This window comes from Phycodurus eques, chromosome 23 (assembly GCF_024500275.1).
Source record: "Phycodurus eques isolate BA_2022a chromosome 23, UOR_Pequ_1.1, whole genome shotgun sequence".
In the NCBI taxonomy this organism is placed as follows: Eukaryota; Metazoa; Chordata; class Actinopteri; order Syngnathiformes; family Syngnathidae; genus Phycodurus; species Phycodurus eques.
In genome coordinates, this window is record NC_084547.1 from 5,962,923 (window position 1) to 5,975,898 (window position 12,976).

Genomic DNA, 12,976 nt, shown 5'->3' on the forward strand with positions numbered 1-12,976 from the left:
TAACGGGCTCCTTTCGAGCGGCAGGCTCGTTCGTGGCGTCACCGCCTCTCTCGGGAATTTCAATAATGGCATCGAGCCGGTCTGTAAATTGCGGCGTTTTGGGGGTGTTGACGTAGCTAGCTAGCTAACGGCGCGCTGTAGTGGTAGAAATAGGCCGAGGAATGCTAATAATAATAATGAAGTCTCAACTGCGCTGGATAAGGTGTGAAAGTTTGTGTTTAGTGGGGGGAGGGGCGACAATGAAAAGGTGAAAAACAGTTTGATGCTACATCTCCACAATTTGTGACTTGTTCGTTCTCAGCCTTAGAACGATTTCAGCAATTCTCTTCAAACACAGGCAACGCATTTAGAAACAACTTGACACGTTCTTTAAGATATCAACTCCCTTTACGTGTGCTTAGGAGGCCGTGACCCGGTGCCGAACTTGACGGGGGGCCCGGGGTTAAAGATGGAAGGTCAACTGAAGGTGACATGTTTTGTTGGGTTTCACTCGCTTTAGCGACGCCCCCCCCCCCCCCCCCCCCCCCCCCCCAGCCCTCGGTTGTCCGGCGCGAGCGGCAAGACGGCAGCGCGCGTGCGGACAAAGTCAAACAATAACGCTGATTGCCGTTGTCCTGACGACTCCGCTGACGCAATAATCAATGTGAGTGTTTGTCACCTCCCGCCGTGCGCGTGTGTGTCGAACACATGACTTGCAATAAGAAGCAACGGTTGCTTGTGTGCGTGCGTGATCTTGATGAATTGAGTCATTTAGTTGAGTGTCTACTGATTAATCCAGGCAGAGTGTTAATACAGGAGATGGGAGCAGATTAAATGGTCTACATTAACAAATATTGCCAGCCATCTCTTTCACACACACACCAACTTCAAACTCATGCATGATACGCACACACTCTCTCTCGCTCACATGCACGCACCCCAAATTCGCTTTCTCTCTCACACAAAACTCATCATGACACACGCACACACACACACCAAATCAAAAGGTACGGACATCTTTTTGTGGGCGTATGCGCCGATGGTGCTTTTCGTGCAGCGATTCTATCGCCAAGGTAACACGCACACACGGTCAAGCGGCAAAGGTGGGTGCGCGCTCACTGTTGGCGAGCAGCTGCTGCTGCTGTTGTTGTTGACTGACAGCTCCCAAAGCCGGGCCCCGCCCTCCTCCTCCTCCTCCTCCTCCTGCCGGAATGGCCCCGCCTCCTCCTCCTCCTCCGGGTCCGCCGCTCTGGGCTCCGGCCGGGGGGCTGCTCAGGCGCTCCTTGTCCCAGGAGCACTCACTTCCTCCTGAGCACACGCGACGTGACGTAAGCGTGAAACTTCCTGCAAAACTGGAACAATTCTCTTTCTCTCGGCGTCTGTGTAATGATGCCCCCCTCGCCCGCTCGCCCGCCTGCCACCTCGCCCCCTCCTTCCTCCTCTTCCCTCCCTCATCCATCTTCATCTCCCTCCATTAGTTTGAATTAGCAGCCGTCTCTCTCTATTATTGCCCCTGCGCCGTGCACGTACACAGATGTGTGTGCGTGTGCGTGTGTGACAGCTGGGCCTCATCCCTTCTGCGTTTACACCAGGAAGGCAAGAAGTACAAACAGATGGGCAGATGTTCTCTCTCTCTCTCTCTCGCTCTCTTTTCATACAGACAACCTTGTGATTGTGGCCACGTACAGATATCTTTTCTTCAAAAAGCGCCACTCCTAGCAGGATTTCTACTTTCACAATTCAAATAATAATAAATACAAAAACTTCCAGCCGGCCATTTGGCAGGTCAGCACGGGGAATGGCTCGCCGTTCTTTTCCGTGATGCTTTTTGTTTTGTTTTCTTTGAATAATTCACACGGAGATATAATGGACTCTTTGTTGAACGCATGCCAAGCGTTAAGGCACGCACGCTTGTGGCACGTTGTCCAATGAAATGGAGCGAAATGCAGCGGTGCCTTCAACTGAATTTGTTACGGGAACACACTCGCATGTCAAATCATCTTTCCCCGCTGAAATGAATAGAAACGCCATTCATCTGTTCCAGGCTTCCACAGCCCAAAAAACTTGTTTCTAATGACAAACTATAATATTGTACTTTATCAAAACATAGTCATGACACAAAGAAGAGTTTTTGCCACATTTTTGCTTCGGTTCAATGGACATTGTGCTGCTCCTTCTGCTGTGCCCACCTAATATGAGTTGACACCGACGCTATTCGTTACCCTGTCTATGGCGTTTTGTGTAACAACACAAAGCGCTGTTAGCATTAAGCTAAATAGACTATTAAGGAAAAACAAAACACGTAGTTGTTTTTAATACCCATGCAATTGTCCTCGGTTTAGTTTGACGGTAAACTTGAACTTGGAAGCGACAATAAAAAATCTTGTCGTTTCTTTTTCGAAAGCGTTATTTACAATGTGCCAGTCTGCTGCTTGTTGTCAAGTGACTTGGCATGATCAGCAAGTCCAACTGCGTTGCGATGTGTTGTGCGAGTGCGTTACCCGCGTTGGAGTGTAGGTCGTCGTTGTCCGACTCGTTTCCGTTCTGCAGACTCATCATCATCTTCATCTTGTGCAGCTTCTGGAGCTCGGCCATGGCGGCCGCCGTCAGGCCTGACGCACACACACACATTCGTCAATACGAGCGCCCGAGGCGAGCCGCCCTCTTCCGCCTGTCGCCTCCAGGTGGCGTCACTGAGGCGCGCCGCCGGTCGCCGTCGTGCGCATGTTGACTTGAAGTCGTTCTGTTGGAGTGTTCGGGACGCCCCGAGGACGCGGCCAGACAAAGCACACACACACGCATGCATGCATGCATGCATGCATGCACACACGCGCGCACAGTGCACGTGCACGTGCACGTGCACACACTCTTTTGTATGGACTAAGATCCCTGGATCAGTGCGCTGACCTGGAACTGACTTCTTTACACAACAACCAGCAGAGTGAGAGAGATGACCCTGTGTGTGTGTGTGTGTGTGAGTGTGTTTGAAGGAATGCTTGCATGTTTTTTTGTGTGCGTGCGTGTGGGTTTGCCACGGTTGAGGGCCTCAGAGGAATGCTCATTACACACACACACACACACACACACGCACAACACAACACGACACAGTACAATTGTCTGTAAGCTATAAAAACACAACAACTTGTGGGGTGGACATCCACGTTGGAAATTCGCAGCACGAAGGGACGGACGGACGGACAGAAGACAGGCGCAAGACGGAGCGTCATCGGCGGTCCGACTTCCAGCGCTACGCCGCCAAACATCGGTCGGGCGCTACTCTTCGGTACGAGCGGAAGACGATCGATGTGAAGAGAAAGCCCCGATACATCGTCTCCATCGTGACGATCAAAGGCGCCCGCGCGCGCACTTGCCGAGATCGATGGCTTTCCGCCGTGTCCGCGGCTACCGAGCATCGACCCCCGTCGCTAATGGCGACCGAGGACCCTCGGGAATTAGCGTTCGATTGATCGACAGCCTGCCTCAAAGACACTTGCATCATCACAACCTGCGCGTGCCAAAATATGTATTTGGCCAAGTGCGTGCTCGTGATTCCCTCGTTACGGTTACTCTTCTCTCTTTCACTTGACTGTTCAGTTTCCTTGCGGACATACGACGATCAGGCCAACATTATCCTCGTAATAGTCAAAAATGAGCTACGGCTCTTTTCCAAATGTATTAATAGCCTGTCTGATATTAATGAGGATGATTCATCCTCAATGCTTCAGCAAAAGGGAAGGTGTACTTTCTGTGTTTTACACCACTCATTTTTTTGATAAAACCATCGACCATCGGGCGTTTTTTCTATAGTGTATGGATGTAATGTCTCCGCGGGAACTTGCGCGGTGGGCACACAGTCAGTTCTCGGGACCGCTTCAAGCTCCCTCTTGAACGTTGTTACCACTGTTTTAAGATTCCCATTCTTAGCACCGTTTTCCTGACGGTTTGGGTCGTCGTGGCGGCGCGACGGAGCATCTCCTGGACTCGACCTTCTCGCCCGCCCCCGACCCGGCCCGTTTGGCTCCTCAATATTTGATGGCGCGAGCGAGCACACGCTGTGACACTTTGAATAAAACAAACAGCAAAAGAGAGGAATTGCTCTTTGTGTTCTGGATTTAGAAACACACTATTCTTTTTTTTATGCTCCCGTGAGCGCCGAGTCCAACAGATTTAATGCCCGCGCTCCAGCACTTAAGTCGGCCATCTTGAGCTTTCTCCGGAAGGTATGAGACGCCATTTTTTCGTTTTTGTTTGAAATCTTCGTCATGACTGAAACGCAGTTTTCAATCCGACACACTTCCGACATCAAGCGACAAAATTTCACATGTACAGATGCACCTTAACTTACCTAAACTTGCGTTGAATACACTGGAAAGCTTTTCATGACTTGACAGATTACGTTTGGATGTACGATCCCTGCAGACGGCGGCATTGCGTCGCTTTTGCTTTGAGTTACGCACGGCTTTCGAGCAGAGGATAAAGATCGGGCGTGAATCTCCGCTTGTGACGTTACGAGCGAGAGACATGTCGGAAACGTTTCGGCACCTCCCACTTGAACCGAGTATGTACATGTATACTATAAACAAAATACGTTGAAAGCGTGTGTCGCGATCGTGAGAAAAGACGACGCGGTTCGTGGAGCGAACGGCGAACGTCATACAAAAGTCCAAGTCGAGCCAAGCGCCGAGTCCGTTTCGTAGTTTGTATATCTGTCAATACATCGTCGAGCCCGTTCCCAGTCTCGTTTTGGTTTTCACAGAAGGAATAAACTCGGAAGTCGAGGTACCGTTGCGTTACTTATTAGCGACACGAGCTAGCGTTCCAGTTTAGCACCGGTTCAACCTTGGCAAGGAAAACAAAAGATGAAGAGAGACGAAAGTGCCTTGGAAGCACTTTGGTTCTTCTTCCACTGCCCTCACACGCACGCTCTCTCGCTCTCCTTCCTGATCGCCCATCCTTGTTCTCTGCAGGTGCACGAGTCTTCACGTGAGTGTATTCTTGTCACAAGAAGATTGAAACCACTTCATCTGTAATCAACACAACACTCCTGAGTGCGTGCGTGTATGTGTATGCATGTTTATCAGTGCACTAAGTTCCCGTTGCGAGCATGCAGGGTGGATGTATGCATTCTAGGAAGTGTTGCGTGCGCGCGCTGAAGAGTCAAGGCAAAGCATTGAGCCGTTGAGTGTGAGCGTGCGAATTAACAAGTCAAATGAGCGGCACAAAGAGCACCCGCAAAGGTTAGCGCGCGCACACCTAGCACGACCATCGCAGCGTCAGAGTCGGCGGAGGAGACGCGGGCAACTTAAGTCATATTGCGCACACCTTCCTCGCTCTAAATTGGCCGCGGGTGTGCATGAAAGCGAATCAGTGTCGTGTCCGTCGGTGAAACTGTTGCCGGGGGATGAGCGTTTATATTTTTTTCCAGGGGGCGCTACGGAGTGCGTTGATCAGGGGTGGCCAACTGTTGAGCGAGTTCCCCATATTGCGAGCATTTACAATGATCTTTCAAGACCCACAGAGAACCTACCAAAACAAAGATTCAATTTTCACCAGAAGAAAAAGAATTGTTTCTCCTACTTTCCGTTCTTTAGTAATCGGAAGTAGAACATGGGTTGCTTACACCCCAAAAAACGGGTTGGTTTTTTTTGACCCAAAAATGGAGAAACGAGCTTTTTGTGAAAAGAAACATGCCAAACGGAACACGACGTTGCTGCTCATATTTTTTTGCTTTTCTGTCATCTCAGATTACAAAAACAAGACTGAAAAAAGGCGTTTGATGTCAAAATATTTTTTTTTACAGATAAACCACGAAGAAACGCTCCGCGAGAGACACCGACTGACCACATGGCTCGAGGTGAACGTCAGTTTCTTTGTTTTGTTTTTTTACACGGCGTTTGCCATCAACCCTATGCGCTGTGCCAGCTTTTCCCTCAATGGCGACACACACCTACTAACAACCGCGACATTCCCTGTTTATAGCATACATATATATCACGTACATATATGGACTCTGTTGGAGTGCGAGGTGACCTAAACGTGTCCGACTTTCAACTAGTTGTCATTTCTCCCCCTCATAATTGACATGAAGTCGACATTCACCGCCCAATCTTGATCTTCTACTCAAAAGCTGTGATGATCTCAAAACCAAAGCCATGCAACGGCGCCATCTACAGTCATTATTAGTCATTACCGTGGTTTACGAAGCTGAATTTCACAGACAAGCTGGGCCAGACCTCGTCTACGGCGATCGGTTGAAAACGTATTTGTATATTCGTCGGTGGCAGTAAACGATCGGATTCCAGTTGACGAATATGAACGTCCGCGGCAGTGAATGAGTTAATTGTTCCTGGATAATAATTGGTCACATTTTGGACAATTGTTTTTAGTTGATTTGCCAGGGACCACGCATGGACCCAGGTGAGGAAAAGCAGTGCCGAAAACGGATGGGCGGATATTCATCTGACATCAGACATCGATCATGTTGATGATTTTCTCGCAACAATTATCAAGGATGATTTAACAAGGTAGGAAACAGATAAATATCGACGCGCAACACAACGGGCACGACAACGGCCGTATAAACGGCAGCAAAAGTACCTTTTCCCTTCAATCTCTGCAAGTGTCTACCTTTTGGAATGATCACTTCTACACCATTCCTAGGAAATCACGACGTCCCCTCACTGGCGAGCTATTCCTCGAACAATCGCACGGGCGCCATGTTGGTGAGCTCTAGCGGGTGACTTCCTGTTGCCCTCAGGTACGACAGACGTTTTCATGCATCCCGTCATGATCGACGCGCCCAAATTGCACGTCGATCCACAAACTGCTTGCAGGCGGAATTCATCGGGAAAATTCGGAATTCCCCGGCCTTCATCACCTTCTCATCCGTCCGACTCGCATAATCTCGCTCCGTGGTCGGCCACGTTTCGCCTCTTCGCGCTCGCCGTTTTCCAGCCGCGTGATAAATGTCCATCTGCGATTGGCCGACGCCTCCCGCGCCCCCCGTCGCCGCTCAGCCCGCCAGGTCGTAAACAACAGCTCGTCTCCCCCGGCAACCGGGAGTCTCCATGGACGCGAGGCCTGCCTAGAAGAAACACGCACGCGTGTGTGTGTGTGTGTGTGTGTGAGGTTGAGGCCGAATGTTACGTGGTGACTGCCAAGTGTGTGTGTGTGTGTGTGTCTGTCTGTGTGAACTAATGAGCGATCATAAGTGAGCAAATGTTTTCTCTGGGATACACTAATGTTCACCAAACACTCACTTCTGTACACGCACGCACGCACACACACGCGGGATGTGTGTGTGTGTGTGTGTGTGTGTGCGTGCATGTGATTAGTATGCCACAGTGAGCCATGTCCATATGTCACTAAACACAAGCATGTTTTATTAATCCTGCAGTGGGGAGGACGAAGGGATGGAGGGAGGGAGAAGTCAGCGGAAGTTTGAAGGTAGACGAGAGGTGGCGAATGAGGGATGAGAGGAAAAGAGGACAGCGGAGGAGGCAGGAGGGAGCGCGAGGAAGAGCGGGAGGGAGGGATGGACAGATGGAGGAGCGGGACCCAGGAGACGAGTCATTCATCACACCAACGTGCCGCCTGCACTCGTTCACCTCCGATCTCTCTCTCTGTCAGGTCTTTCGCTTCCCTTCTTCCGTCTCCCGTTCCCCCCTCTTTAATCCCTCCGTCTCTCCAGCCACTTGCTTGTTACGAGCCTCCTCGCATCTGCTCTAATTCTTCCCGTCCCCTCTCTAAGCATCCTCGGCGCTGTAAAGGGAGGGACCGGGAGACGGGATGGAGGGATGAGGATTAGAGGGAGATTCTGACCGGCGTGAGACAGCAGGTTGGGGGACAGCAGGCCGGGCAGGGCCGGGTGAAGCGGCCTCGGGCTTTCCTGGACGCCGGCGCCGGAAGAACAACGCTTGGGAGGACGACCCGGGCGCGAGCTGCGGGCGACACACACAAGAGAGGAAAAATCAGACACAACGTTCCTCACGTGCGCCGCTACTCTCAGCCTGGCTTTGATCCCGAGTTAAGGCTTTGATGCCTTAACTTGAGATATGACACGCAATATAAAAATATTACAAACAGTGAACAATTCTTCAATTGAAAAAAAGACCTCAAGCTCTTTGTTGCTAAGTTTGCCGTCAAACTCAAATGAAAACGAGAATTACACCGTGTGTTCAAAACAACCACATAGTCCATTAGCTTAATGCTAACAGTAATTAGCATCTATGTTTCAGCGCTTGAATGGATCGCAAATGGTGCAGCAGCAACATGTAGACAGACGCTCTAGCAAACATTCTTTATTCTCTGCGTAGAACGGCTAATAATAGTGCTGTACTAGCCAATGAGCTGAGAGTAATTGGGAAACATTATTGTGAATCCTACACTGCAATATGATTGGCTGCTGCATCCAGGTAGGACTACCTACAACTCGAGTGGGATTCCGAATAACGCCTCAATGAACAGCGTAACCGCCTGCCCCCGGCCGGCCGAGGCGATCACAACACGAGGAGCCGCGTTCGATTGATGCGGTGTGACAAAAACGCTTTCGTTCTTTGGAATTGTATTTGATGGCTCCATCACGGTATGTTTTGGAAAGTATAAATATTATTATAACCCCACTACAATACAAATTACAACAACATTTTGTAGCCGACCGAAGCTGCCCTCTCTCGACGCGCTCAGCTGACGACGAAACGTAAAAGGAGAGCAGGCTCGCTCGCGGCGGGGCGGCTCGCCCGAGCAGATGGCCGCGCAAAGTCATTTACACCTTGCGAGAGAAAACGAGACGCGGCCGCCGTCACGCGACTCCCGGGAAGGCAGACGAGACGCTCTCCGGAACTTTCAGGCGGGGCCCACCGGGAGCGGCGCGCCGGCCGGCGGGCGGGCGGGCGGGTGTGAAAACAAAGAAGCGTTTTGGGGCGAGAGAGCCTGTGCGAGAAACACACGCGCGCGCACGCACGCACACACACACACTGCGAGAGTGAACGTGAACCTTTACTTTTCATTTGAACTCACAGTCACCCCTCTACGTCACACCACTCCATGACCGCATGCATGCGTGTGTGTGTGTGTGCAAAAGACACACGATACGGCCTTGTGGTGACACTTCTTTGTGTGCGCGTGTCCCGTAGGGTTGCCATATGTCGGGTATTAATCCTCTTCAATGGTCCACTCACTCGGACTCGGATGGAGCTTTGTCACAAAGAGCAGGTCACGCATGCGCGCGCGCACGCACGCTGACCTACATTCATTCGCTAACACTTAACCTTGAGCGGACTGAAAGCCTTAAATAGACATTTGTCGTCCTCCTCCGGGTCCACGCACGGTCGGCCTACCGCCGGGCCCGCCGACCGCACCGCACCTGCCAAAAAAGTCGCTTTATTGTCTCATCGCGCACGCGCGCGACAATCCGGCGAGCGGCCTCGAAGTAAGTCTTCCCGCTCGGACACGCGCGCCGTCTCCCGTCCTCCCGAACGGCCGTTTCTATGGCGACGGAGCCTCGATCGATACTTCGTCATCGGCGCCGATGGCCGGTCGGGGTCGGTCACACGCGCGCAAACAGGCGTGGCGGTGAATAAGCACCGATTGGCTAACACGTTGGACGGATTGATTTAGCGGGAGACGAGCAGAGGTCACACGCGCGCACACGCAGTTTATCAAAGGCGGCGCCGGTCAATACGTTGCGCCGAGCGAGAGGTCGCCCCTCTTTAGCGAGCATCTTTCATCTTCCTCCTCGCATCCCTCCATCAGCGCACTCATCCGTTGGTCCGGCTCATCTCTCCGTTTCCTGTCTGAGACTCTTCCTCAATTAAGGAGTCAATAAGCGCCGTTTTGGTACACCGGGATGACCGCTTTCCACGTCCTACTGCTTTGCTGCGGCTCGGAATGCAAAACGAGATAACACTGAGGGGAGTTTTGCTTGATGCCGTCGTCATTAATCGGCGCCATCCTGTGTGTTTGTGTGTCTTTATTATTTGTTTTTGAAGAGACACCAGAGACACAAATGCACGTCTGTCCAACTGACACACACAATAAAAGGTAGAACAACTCGTCGACTAGTTGAGTCAACGATACTACTTTGCAGTCAACAATTCAAGCGTGAAGTCGACTAATTGCTGACCGAGTGTCAAGTCCGGACGATAACGCTCTGTGGCGCGGCGAAACGTGCGGCCAAAAAGCGGACGCAGTCCCACAGGACGGAAATAAGTTGCCAGTGGGAAAGTCATGTTTATTGGAATGACTCAAGTAAGCTGAAAAAAAAAAACATAAATAATCAAAGCCTCGAAGCTTCCCAATAATTTATGATGTCATTGACGAGTCACTGGACATTCATGACATTATAGTCGGCTACAAAAATCTTTAGTCGGTCCTAAGACAAACACGCACACAAACATCATAATCACGGACACTCGCGCAGAAAGCGATGTTGTTTACTTTCCTCCAAGCTTCCGCCTCTTTGATTGGACAGATGAATGACTTCATTGTCCGTGCGCGCAAGTGTGAAAGGAAGAGAGACGGACGATAACAAGTATTGATCGATAAGAGAAGTAGAGCGAAAATAATTTGAGAAGGACGGTGGGGGGATGATAGCACCTTAAAAGAAAGATGAAGAAACAGGAAGTTGAATTGACGAATGACATGCCTCACTTCCTGCCCTTCCCATAAGATCGAGCCAGCCTTTCTTATCGAGGAACAGGTGTGCTTCGGGACAGGAGGCAAAAAAACACTTGCATATTTAACCAGCAGCCATTAAATATTAAACGCCTCGCACACACAATCGCTGACGAGACAAGTTATCCAGGTTGATGGGCTAACGCGTGTCTGCATGTCTGTACAAATGTGCGCGCGCCATGGCCGCAGGCGTCATTAGCTTGCTTCCTCGGCATGTGGGCAAACACACACGGACACATTTACACACGTCTGCACACACAAAACTCTCACATGTTAGCGTTTAGGAGGCAAAACTGCAACGGAGGCCACGCCCACCCGCTTTGAAGCCTTCCCGGACAAAGTGCAACAACAGGAAGTTTTCACGTTGAGAAGGAAGGGCGCATGTGGCGGCGGGGGGCGGGGCCTCCACGGGAAAGTACGCTTTCTTTTTTCGGACGGCGTGACCGCAGTCGCCTGCTGCGTTTGCGTTCCTCCTTGGACAGCGAACCCCCCTCAAGTCGCGGGCCGCCTATTACAAGCGGCCAATCAAAACGCAGCGTCCGATTTCAAGAAGGTAGGCAGCGAAAGTTGTCAGCGGTTGAATATCGGCAATCGGAAGACGTTATGTCATATAAGCGGTTACGATGTGGCCAACACAGCGACCAATTCTTTCACGAGGTCAGTCAGGGCACATGCAAAAATAATTGATCAATAATCAGTGATTTCCAAAAACAATTCATTCAAAACAACAAAAAATATGAACTGAATTGAAATTTTGACAAATTAAAAAACATGACCCGTGTCAAATCCAAAACAGGCGGGAGGGGGTGAAGAGTATTTTATATATATATATATATATATATATATATATATATATATATATATTATGACCACATAGGAAAAGAAAAATGTTATGCAATGACTAAATGAACATTTATTTAGTTTTAGAAAATTTACTGACTTGCAAGTTAAATACAACTGAACTGCTTCAAAAATGTACTGCAGTTGAATTTTTTATTTATTTTTTTTTAATTTTTTTTAAATGTACCGTACATGAAAAGTAAAAGTACTCTACTGGATTAAAAAGTTTAGGATGTACGCATCCTGACAAGAAATATGTTTGATGGTGTTGATTGTATGTAGTCGAATTGCGACTACATACCTGAATCGCGATTGTTTGGCGTAGCACACTTTGAGGATGACTGTCGGAGAGTATTTTCTGTCCATTTTATGTTTGCAATTTGTTGCTTGCGTTCAAATACCCGAACAATGGGTTGAAAACGTGTGTTTAAATCATCTTAAATCGCGGGGGAGGGGCAAATCGATCCGGGGGTCTCGCTACGCGCCGGTTTTCACCTCCGAACGGGGAGTCGCTGTTGTTCATTTTCTGCCCCTCCGACTCTTCATCCCTCCCTCGCTCGCCCGCCCGCTCACCTGTCCTCCCCCCTCCTCCCGCGGCCGTTAAGTCAGTGTAATGTAAATGATGTGCCATCGATCGGCCCTGACAGCGCAAGGACGCTCACCTCTCTCCTCCTCTTCCTCTTCATCGCCCTGTCATCTCTTCTGTGAGCCTCCCGCCACCCCCTCACATCTTTTCTCTCTCTCTCCATCCACCCTCCCAAGAGTCTACGCCTCGCTCGCCCGCCGCCTGTCATCTTTCATCCCTCCGCGTTCCTCCTCTTGCCATCACTTAAGTCCTCCTCCGCTCCTCGGCGCCGCCATCTTTTATCTCTCGGCCAGGTGGGGACGAAGGCGTGGAATTGGCTTGAAATGAAACGTAAACTTCACGTCTACGGACAGAATGCTCAAACGCGCCGCTCGTGAATCGCCACGCCGGAGGCGGCAAAAGCACTCGCGTTTTGCTTAAGTTCAAGTCCGCATACTTGTGTGTTTATAAAAACAAAAACAAAAAAAATCATTACTGATTCGTCCTGATGATCTACTTTAGAATAGTTACAAAGTATTTATACTTCCCACCACGTGACATCCCAATAGTTTTCCCCTCTTTCCATTTTCTCTTCTGTTCTGCCTTCATCCCACCATTTTTCCACTCTATGACATTCCTGTCCGACTCGGAGGGTTTCATCCTCCTTTTCTGCTGAGTCGGTGCTTCACACACACACACACACACACACACCGCACACACACCACAGCTGTTGCGAGACAAGTGCAGGGTTGCAGAGGGAGCTTTATTGGATTGTCTGTGTCCTCTATTTGAATAAGGAGAGGGGAACGAGGGAGGAAGGAGGGAACAAAGGATGAGAAGAATCAGGATGAAAAGTCAAATTATTGTGTTGTCAACTTCAGGACAGCTATCCAAGTGTGTGTTGTGTGTGTGTGTGCG

At 50.1% G+C, this 12,976-nt stretch overlaps 1 protein-coding gene across 3 annotated transcripts in view; it reads right to left on the reverse strand.

The window, feature by feature from the left end:
- The window catches only part of LOC133397658 (dachshund homolog 2-like), a 30,678-nt gene that overhangs the window by 6,599 nt on the left and 11,103 nt on the right, over positions 1 to 12,976 (reverse strand). For all 3 annotated transcript variants that reach the window (XM_061668812.1, XM_061668810.1, XM_061668813.1), the window contains exons 2-4: positions 7,801 to 7,919; positions 2,481 to 2,591; positions 1,099 to 1,287 (exon numbers count right to left, since the gene is read on the reverse strand). In XM_061668812.1, the coding sequence (XP_061524796.1) occupies positions 1,099 to 1,287; positions 2,481 to 2,591; positions 7,801 to 7,919 (419 nt within the window). The remainder of the gene's footprint in view (positions 1 to 1,098; positions 1,288 to 2,480; positions 2,592 to 7,800; positions 7,920 to 12,976) is intronic.